Raw genomic sequence first — 10760 nt, 5'->3', positions numbered from 1 at the left:
CCTTCCTGAAGATCATCTAAGGCCTTCCTAAAGTGAGCAAGCGTAAGATATCTATAGCGACGGTCTCTACGCTCCCAATTACGCCACCTAACATGACTTATTTCATTAACACAATTGAATTCTAAATAATAAGATACGGGTTGACTGTAAGATAATATTACCTGTTTGCAAGCGGAAAACTGCGGGATTCCCTAGGAAGCGGCGCTAGATATGGCAGGCGGATCCAAGCCCAACCAAATAGAAATGTTAGCAGACCATCGATCTCTTTACAATCATAACGAGATGCCTTACATAACGCCTTGTATAGATGTACCAAGCATGCCAATCTCCAACTGTACTGTCCAATACTCCCAAAATTACAAAGCAGTGGTAGATACTTACAATGCACACCTGCGTCAGACTTGTCCCCAAACAAGATCGTTCCAATCAACAACATAATGTGGCACTTCACGTACCTCTACATGCCGACTTACTAGGTGCCACTCCAAACTGGTGTAAACACTCCGCCTCCAAGGCTTCAAAACTACTCATTGTCATCCCTGTGACTAGAAGACCGTCCGTTGGAAGACCAAGAATTATTGCCACATCTTCAAGCGTCACAGCACATTCACCAATCAAAAGGTGAAAGGTATGTGTATCTGGATGCCACCTTTCGATTAGAGCATTCACCAGTGCTTTCTGACATTGGACTACTCCAATCTGAGATGCATGATAAAAAACAATTTTTGTAAGTGCCCCTCCACCCTTTCATTGTATCGATCCGGTGGAACTGAGTAATCACATGTCAACATCCTTAAATTCTACAAAAACAAAACAAATTATTATTAGTCAACTCGTTAATCTGTTTCCTAATTATAACATATACTAGTAACTATGTACTAACCCACCAATTTATTAAGTCTCATTAATAAAAGATCTTTTACAGTAACTCAACAACATATTGATTGAAACCACACAATTATCATAAATTATTTTAACAAAACCAATTAAAACAAATCCTTTTAACTTCTAAATTAACTTACTAATCCTAAAAATTATTCATAACTATTAACACTAACAACTAATACATAATTCCAATTCTTATTAAACTAAGAACGCTCCTATTTAATTAACAATTCTAGCTTAGTTGTCTATTAATTCACGGTAACACAAAAAAATATTATAATATCTAAAATTATAATCTCTAAAATTAATTATAAAATTCAATTAACTTCTTACTATTTTTACATATAATTCTAAATTTTAAAAAAAATCATTATTCTGTTTAAATTCTTAAATTCAATTTCTAACAATAATAATAATAATTAACTTCCTAACAATAATGATTATAATTATAAAAAACTAGAAAAATTAAAAAAAAATAACATAATCATTTACATTCTTAAGTTTAATTTCTAACAACAATAATAACAATTAACTTCCTAACAATAATAATTATAATTATAAAAAACAAAAAAATTTCCAAAAAAAGAAAATATAATCTAGTAAAAATAATAATAATCATTTACATTCCTAAATTCAATTCTAACAACAATAATAATAATTAACTTCTTAACTATGATAATTATAATTATAACAAACTAAAAAAATTCCAAAAAAAAGATAACATAATCAGATAAAAATAATAACAACCATTTACACTCCTAAACTCAATTCTAACAACAATTAAAAAAATAATTAACTTCCTAATAATAGCAATTATAATTAAAAAATTCCAAAAAAAATATAATGTAATCTCGCCTAAACCAATAATAAACATTCTAAGTTCTCACAACAATAATAATAATAAACTTCCCAATAATAATAATTTTAATTATAAAATATTAAAAAAATTTTAAAAAACTTACATATTTTAAATGACTAAAATAATGTATGATATGAAGTTCAGGACGATCAACATCTCTACATTTTTTTTGGCATTTTGAACTTACTTTCATCATGCAAAGCAAGATCCAGAACGAGTAAGAAAGAAGAAAAAGCAGTGGTTCTTCTTTGGGGGAATGGAGTAAAAGTGAAAACAGATGTTGGGTATGAATTAATGTTGAAAAAAAGTGCACCTTTGGGGGAGTCACTTGCGGGCGACGGAGCCACTAACCGCATGGTCCGTTTCCCATATATAATTCGGACCGTCTGAAAAAGCTGACTCAAAATGCATGGTCCGATTTCTTCCTTACCTGACACCACATACAGGTAAAGCTCCCCCTCCTCTATAACCGAGTCCAACACAACTTTGCCCTCCATATAGAAATTAAAAAGCGGTAAGTTTCTGGCATTTCGATGCCACAAACATGTCCCGTATACCGAATCTGTACCGTGAATGAGTCACTAAAACAGAAAAATATTCTAAAAAACTTCTATCTAATGTAGAAAGTAAGTGTGTGTCGATTTTTTTGGTTCAGGTATTTAAAAAAAATCAAAAAGGGAGGACTGAGACAGGCAGATAGGAGAGAGGTAGAAAGAGGCCAAAGGTGACAGAAAAAAATGAATAAAATAAAGACAGAAGAGCCCAAAGACAGACGAAAAAAGAAACACAACTCAAATTCACATAGACTCAAATCCACATTGACCAAAAAATATAGATAATTAATCTGCAATAAGTATAAATAATTGGCGATAATACAATTATTAAGTTATAAAAGAACAAGCGACGTTCAACTAAATAAATGACCAAAACAACATCAAAATCATTTTGTCAATAAACTGAAACTAACATATAAATCTAATAGTAAGTATCAAAGTCTGAAACATCATTCAATTAGAATGACATTATACTAAGATAAACAACATGCTATTCAACTAAATAACACATTTTTCAAACAAGATATGAAATATTTAAAAATAAAAGTTCTCACCTTTAATCAAAGAAATCACAGTTGTTGGATGATCAATTATTGCCAACTATTTCCATCATGAAAAAGCTTCCGCAATCTAATCTATGCACCAAATTAAAAGACAAATCCAATTAGACAATTTCTAAAAATAAAAAGAACATTCTAACCTGTCATCAACGTCGGGCTTAATAGAACAAAAACACTACAGGAAACGAGCTCTCCACGTGTTATACATGAATAAAAAGGTATGACTTTATTGGATAAATCAATTAAATCCCAAAAATTATCATTAACGCTGTCAAATTTACTAAAAAAAAAATACAAAACTAACGCTAAATTTCATATTCTAGTTGATAACTTATATAGTATCAAATGCTTGAAGGCTACTACTACAAGGATGAGCAAGTTCTTTGACTTTTATAGTTATAAGTTATGACTTACACTTTTTATTTTTTTAACAACAACAGGAATATTCATCATACATAGTAAAATATATATATAGAGACACAATATCAATGGACTAAGAAACAGTAAGAGTCGAAGAGAAAGAAAGAAAAAGGTAGAATGAGACACTGGGACAGTACAAACCTCACAACTTACATGAAAGATATGGCAATGGATAATGGATGGGAGAACACAGAATGGCGCTGCAGATCTCACAAGAATGTCTTAGGGTTTGTTAAAGTCTTCATTAAGTTGCTTTTATAGCTGGTGGAGTGGAGGATAAAATTGGAATTATAAAATACTGTAAAAGATAAAATTAAAAAATAAAATTATCCATTTTTTTACCCCTGATATTTTTAATCCGCGTAAGCGGATATTTAAATTTTTTATATTTATTTAATTAAATTAATAAAATAACTACTAAATTAATAAATTAGTTAATTATCCTAAAAGTTAACACTAATAACAGTATAACAATATAATATAAAAAAAATTTCATAAATATTTCTATAATATCAATATTTAAGTAATTTTAATTATTATTTTTAATTAATATTATATATTTTATAATTGAGATCAACACTTAAAATCACTAAAACAATAGACAATAGTAATAATATTTTAAGAACAGTTAAAATTCTTTCTTATACTATATAACACTATCATAGTAAGAATAAGAAACATTATGTATTAGTATTAGGGTCTCAACTGCACATCTCTTGTATCGTTTTCTATTTTTGTATCATCATGTAACTTGTTAAATTAAATTTTGAAAATATGTAAATATAACTGATAAGAAAAGTAAGCACCCAAAAAATGGCTTAATAGTAGTGAATTTGTAGCTGAAATATAAATATCCTATGATTTATTATTTGTGTAATTTTTTACTTAAAATTCAAAATTTGGAAAAAAAATTAAAAACTTGAAAATCTTATTTTTTTATTAATGGACTTAAAAATCATTAAAAAAATAATTATTTCATAGCAATATAAATTAGAGTAGTGAATTCTATTACACAAACACAGAATAACAACTTTTGTATAGAAATACAAATTTAATATTTATAAAAATCATTATTCTATTATGACAAATTTTATTAATCTATTATGAAATATTTGATGATTTTTATTACTAATTAATATATAGGAAAAATTATTTGAAGCATCATATATAAATATATATATATTGACTGATTTTATAACTAAATTTTTATATTTATGGAATATCTTTGTAAAACAATAGCATATAATAGGATTTGGGAAAAAAAGAGTATTGAATAAATATAAGTTAGATGTTGACATAGAAATAGGTTAAATGAGTTAGGTGAGGATAGATAACACCTAATAATTTAAGCTGCGTTTGGAAGAGAAATTGAAACTGAAAGATAGAAATCAAAAGACAGAGACTAAATTAAATATTTGTATTATGTTTGGTATAAAATATACAGAATTAAATTATATCTCAATATCCTGTTTAATTTAAGATAAATACAATTGTAAAAATAAACAAAATTACTAAAATACTTTTTTTTTTTTCTTTCTCCTTTCTCCTCTTCTTTTATTTTTTTTCTCCTAAAATTTCTTGGTTGTTAACTTGTTATTAACATCCTTCAATTTTTAAATATTTTCCATTAAAATAAAGTAAAGGGCATAGAAGAGCTAGTTAAGACAACACAATTCAAATGCCTTTTGTTCAAATTCTAATAAATCTAAAAGGTCTCAATCCATCACTACCGCCAGATGGAATCCTTGAATCAATGATCAAACATATATTATACCCACTTATATTCCACTATGTGTTGTTCTTGGTGGCGTTCATAGCTTTCTCAACCCTTCATAGTGAGTATAGCATTCACCAAATCTATGATAACAAGTTGATATAATTTTTTCACGCAAAAAAAAAAAAAAAAAAACAATGTAGGTTCTTATTGAAGTCATAAAATGAAAGGCTTCTCATAGTTGATGAAGGTCACCCAAATATCTGGGAAAAAGGAATAGACAACAAAGAAGAAGAGAAGGGCTGGAGGGGAAAGAAAACCAAAAGCAACCAAGAAGAATGAGAATGAGGATAATTTTGGAAATAAATATTATTAAGACTTCAGTCTCCTATATCTCTAAAATATTAAAGAGGTTGAAATTTTAGTTTCAGGTCTCTACCACCAACAACAATAATGAGTCTAAATCTTCCAGCTTTGAAAACAAACACTAACAATTGCTACGTAAGAGTCTAAGTGTATCTGCAATGCACCTTTCATCATAAATCAAATCCTAACAAAAACACTACCAAAATTTTTAAACCCCTTTTTCTAATTCTAATTTTATTCCTAAATCCAATCCATTTCTAACCTTTGGTCAACTCCACTCTACTGCCACAAAGCGATAAATTTTGCTTTTGACTCTCGATGCCATGTGAGAAGAAAGAAAAACACGAAGAGTCTAGACTACATGATGAAGATTAGTTTATACAAGCATGATGAAATATATGCATATAAATTACATTATATATAGAATTAATTATCATATCATTAACTGATTCAATAATATCCTAAATACACTTAATGAAAGAAGCTAACAACCTTGAACTGCTATTACTGTATTCCTTCTCAGTTCTCACCCAATTATGCAGTTGAAGTGCCAGCAGAATCTTTCATCTTGATAACTGATTCATGCTCTGCTGCAAATGACAATACAGTCGACAAGAGCTCCTTTCTAGATGGTAGCTGTTCTGAAGATGAAGGAGAAACCAGACGCATAAATGGCAACCGTATTGCTGCGGGAATTTGACAAGAATCAGATGCCCCTCTTGCCTCTTGGACTGGTTTACTTTCGTTGTTATCCACATGAGAACTACCTTGTAAACCAGTTGAAGCATCATTCATTGAAGTTTTCCCTGGAAAACTCAATTTTATACTTTATGCCGCAGATTGATTTTTACCAGAAATCTCACTGGAGATTAAATCAGTCTGTGGTACCCTTCCTTTTGTTGCATCTTTTAAGGTTGAACAAGTATGATCAAGCAAACTGAAACTTATATTATGGAGCAGATCAATACTATTTTCCCCATTTACAAGGGAGTTAATAAAACTCTTAAAACTGCACACAGGATCTTTCCCAAAAGCAAGAAAGTTAATTCCCTTTGAAATCCTAGCTGGCAATTTCTTTGGAATTTCCACCAAAGTTTGATTTGTTCCAGATGTACTATGTACTTTGGTCAGAAGAGGATGAGCCAACTTTGGTCGTGCCTTCCTTTGGCGTAGTAGGAGAAGGCAACGATAGCTTTGCAACATCAACGGAGCTAACTCCTTTAGATGCAAGCTTAAGCTGTTTCTGTACCATGTTTGTTGCTTTATGTTCCGAATTGATGTCAAGATGAACTCTTGGAGGAATGATCAAATGGTTTTGTTGGATAGAACCACAGCCATGAATGTTAGGTGGCATGTTGGAATTTGTGTTTCCTAAAAAGTGTGGAGATTTCATTCCTAGGTTGTGAACCCTTGAAGGTGTAGCAAAATCTTCTTTTGGCTGGTGACCGGATCAATAAAGCCCATTTTAAGTGAGAATAATTAAAATTATAATAATACACATACATGCATCTGGAAATACCGATTGATAACTATTGAGATTCAAAAACGAGAAAGGCTTTTAAAATGCGTGTTTCAACTTTCAACTACATAGGAGAGGCTAAATTACATAGTATCATCCAGACTGATGAGTCTAGAATCTCAAATCACAGTTGAAGAGAAGATAGAGGAGAAATAGAAACAAGCAAAGGGAAACAGGGCACTCAATTCTCCTACTTCCTGATTCTGCTTAATTACAAAACTGTCCCTGAACCTCTTGCGTCTGTATACCTGCTGCCCTTAGGGAAATTTTCCTCAAAGCTAACACATAATGCACAACCTAATTATCCTAATTATATATGCTAACAAAAACCTTTGTATTTGGATTGAAATCACAAGCACAGGAAGAGATATAGGGTGGATGTGGTACCTGGTGCGAAAACAAGCATACATTCACCTCTAACACAAAAACCTCCGGACACAAAGCTAACACAAGGATACTTGGAGAGTTGATGATCAAAAGGGCAGTCATCCCCTTTCATGCAGGAGTGACGAACGAAAAAGGAGCATGGCTGCAATTTCAAAATCAATATCGTTCAACAGCAGTTAGGAAACAAGCATGCATCACCTCTGACACAAAAACCTCCGGACACAAAGTTAACACAAGGAAACTTGGAGAGTTGATGATTAAAAGGGCAGTCATCCCCTTTCATGCAGGAGTGACGAGGGAAAAAGGAGCATGGCTGCAATTTCAAAATCAATATCGTTCAACAGCAGTTATAAAGTCTAGTTCACAGGATATTTTGATGAAAAATCAATAGATAGTAACTTAAAGATAAGAAAAGTACCTTTGATTTGGTAAAAGGCACTGAATCATGTGAAAAATGGCACTTGTCACCCTGCCAAATTTTTGTATCAGATGAAGCAAAGGATGCAAAAATAATATGATAATTTTGAATATAAAAATATAGCATGTATTGCATAAATTACAAAAATATACTACCTATAAAACAATGACACAGTCATGCTACTGCACAAATTTACAAGGGTTCATGTCAATTCATGTCACATAAAAGAAATACTGGAAATGAGGAAATTTTACAGAATTTCTAACTTAACTTTCTAATATAGAAATCTTGCATAACAAAACATCTATTTCATCATAGGATTTTGTTATCATGTTCTTGTCATGTGTTTACCATTAGTCCCAAATATAAATGAACTTCGAGCAGGTCACCATGTTATAAGAAATGAATATTTCAATTACCATCTAGGATCACAGTTAATTATAGTATCAAAACACAAATATAAAATTTTCTCATGCTCTCATGTAAAGTTCGACAGTAAAATATGGAAAAAAAAAGAATGAAAGTGGAAACAACTCTATGCAAGTATAAGGGGGAAAAACATTTAAACCTCATAGCATCTTCCAACAAGAAAATAGCGACGACAATAAGAGATAGTTTTTTGTTTCTGTTGTACTAGAGACAACTTCAACCTTTTTAACACCAAGTTATTTGTTCTTTTTTGCCGGTTTTTCCGCTTTTTTCCTATATAATGAAGTTCAAGAAAGAATGGGATCGGTCACATATTAAAAAAACAGGTTTATGAATTATTCTATACAAATAATGTAAAATTGATTAACATTGAGGTGACATAAAAGGATGGAAACTCAATATATCATAAGAATACCTTCTTTTTCGCTTTCTTTTCCGCAGAACTAGGGCTTTTCCTTACCGCTGAATCAAAGGGGAATGAGAAGACATGTGAGGCATAACTCTCTTAATATCTTCTAAAATTTCATCATCAAGGGAACGAGAAGACCCACGAGAGAATATGGATGGAGTGCCATTTGAACCAAAATGCAATCCTTGAGACATCAAGATAATTCGATGGATCCATTCTTCTACGGTCAATATTAAACCGAATAAAATGACAAAAACAATGTCAAAATCATTTTGTCAATAAACTGAAACTAACATGTAAATCTAACCGTAAGTATCAAAGTACGAAACATCATTTAATTAGATTGACATTATACTAAGATAAAAACATGTTATGCAAAGAAACAAAATAAAAGAATATCTAAATAACACATTTTTCAAATAAGATATGAAATATTTAAAAATAACAGTTCTCACCTTTAATCAAAGAAATCACAGTTGTTGGATGATCAATTATTGACAACCATTTCCATGACGAACACAACCTAATCTATGCACCAAATTAAAAGACAAATCCAATTAGACAATTTCTAAAAACAAAAAGAACATCCTAACCAGTCAAAAACGTCGGGCTTAATAGAACAAAGTCAGGAAAATCAACAAACACTACAGGAAACGAGCTCTCCACGTATTATACATGAATAAAAAAGGTATGACTTTACTGGATAAATCAATTAAATCCCAGAAATTATCATTAACGCTGTCAAATTTACTGAAAAAAATACAAAACTAACGCTAAATTTCATATTCTAATTGATAACTTATATAATCAAATGCTTGAAGGCTACTACTACAAGGATGAGCAAGTTCTTTGACTTATAAGTTATGACTCCACTTTTTATTTTTTAACAACAGGAATATTCATCATACACAGCCAAATATATATATATATATATACAACAACAATTACATAGTACGGCAACACAGTGAAACCTAATCTACAAGATAAAGTGCGACATTCAGTTTCTTTTTCTTTTTGAAAATACAAAACGCACTCAAAGGACACAATATCAATGGACTAAAACAGTAAGAGTCGAAGAGAAAGAAAGGGAAAGGTAGAATGGGACGGTACGAACCTCACAACTTACATGGAAGATATGGCAATGGATGTGAGAACACAGAACGGCGCTGCAGATCTCACAAGAAATGTCTTAGAGCTGGAGGTAAGGTAAGGGTGTACATGGTCGAGTGAAGTTGACTTCGCCTGATTCGGACTTGATGTTAAATAATTAGGTGTTTGAGATTTTTATTTGGTTTTAGATATAATAAAATTATATTTTTAGGTCTTACTAAAATCGAATCTAAATGAGTGGAGTTCGGATTTTGATAAATTTAATTTTGATGTAGTTATTTATTAAAAAAATATATTTATTATTGAGAAGTTAATATTTATATTTGAATTTGAATTTGTCCATAAATTTTAATTTCATATTTTTTTGATTTATTTTCTAATTTAATAAGTGTAATTAAAAATAAAACAATAAACTTATAATTAATATAACATAATATTGAAATTAATTTAAAGTATATATACCATTTTTAATTCTTTTAGAATACATATGAGTCAGATAAAGGTGGATTTGCCTTGATCTGGACTTAGTCTTAAATGATAACCGAGTCTATTTTTGATACTTTTACTCAATTCTAGACCTCGTAAAATCATACCAAATTAGCTTTTAAAGTGTTTGAATTTGGACTGAACCGGACCATATACACACCCCGAGCTGGAGGAGTGGAGGTAGGGGTGGCAACATGTACCTTACGCACAGGTACCCATCCAACCTACACCTTATATATGTATATGTTATATACTTATATAAAAATATGTTTCAAGTGGATGTTGAATCAAGGATCTCTCATTAAATGCAAAATATCTTTAGCTACTAAAAGAAAAATCATTAATTGATAATTTAATACGTTTTTCTTTTACATAAAAATTAGTTTTATTTTAAATTATTATCAAGTTATATAATAATGTTACATCTTTTTGGTCAATTGCAAGTAGAGTCGGGTACCTGCAGATATGGTTAGATACCCGCAAGTTAAGAATGACAGGGTTAGGGTTGGAATATTTTCAACTTACGGGTATAATAGGGTTGCGTTTATTTAAAATTTAAGATTCTAAAAATCAGACCGATTATCAAACCGCTTTAGTCACTGATTTATTAGTTCATTGATCCAATTGGTCCAACAATGATTCAA

The 10760-nt window shown here is 30.5% G+C and overlaps 1 protein-coding gene and 1 non-coding gene across 2 annotated transcripts; both read right to left on the bottom strand.

The window, feature by feature from the left end:
• Nucleotides 1-455: 455 nt before the first annotated feature.
• LOC107617349 (uncharacterized) lies at nt 456-3522 on the bottom strand. Its single transcript, XR_015899078.1, has 3 exons — nt 3432-3522; nt 2853-2933; nt 456-800 (listed from the first exon to the last, which is right to left on the bottom strand). It is a non-coding gene; the product is annotated as an uncharacterized LOC107617349 (transcript).
• A 2168-nt stretch (nt 3523-5690) lies between these two features.
• On the bottom strand, nt 5691-9778 carry LOC107617350 (uncharacterized). The gene is made up of 7 exons (XM_088497847.1): nt 9647-9778; nt 8976-9043; nt 8663-8740; nt 8527-8573; nt 7683-7733; nt 7265-7406; nt 5691-6796 (listed from the first exon to the last, which is right to left on the bottom strand). Coding segments are annotated over exons 1-7 (483 nt in total). The 5' UTR covers nt 9649-9778; the 3' UTR covers nt 5691-6701.
• Between the last annotated feature and the right edge of the window lie 982 nt (nt 9779-10760).

This window comes from Arachis ipaensis, chromosome B9 (genome assembly GCF_059453495.1).
Source record: "Arachis ipaensis isolate K30076 ecotype BB chromosome B9, ASM5945349v1, whole genome shotgun sequence".
NCBI classification, from domain to species: Eukaryota; Viridiplantae; Streptophyta; class Magnoliopsida; order Fabales; family Fabaceae; genus Arachis; species Arachis ipaensis.
Note: the sequence above shows the minus strand (reverse complement) of the source record. Positions and strands in the feature narration are given on the sequence as shown.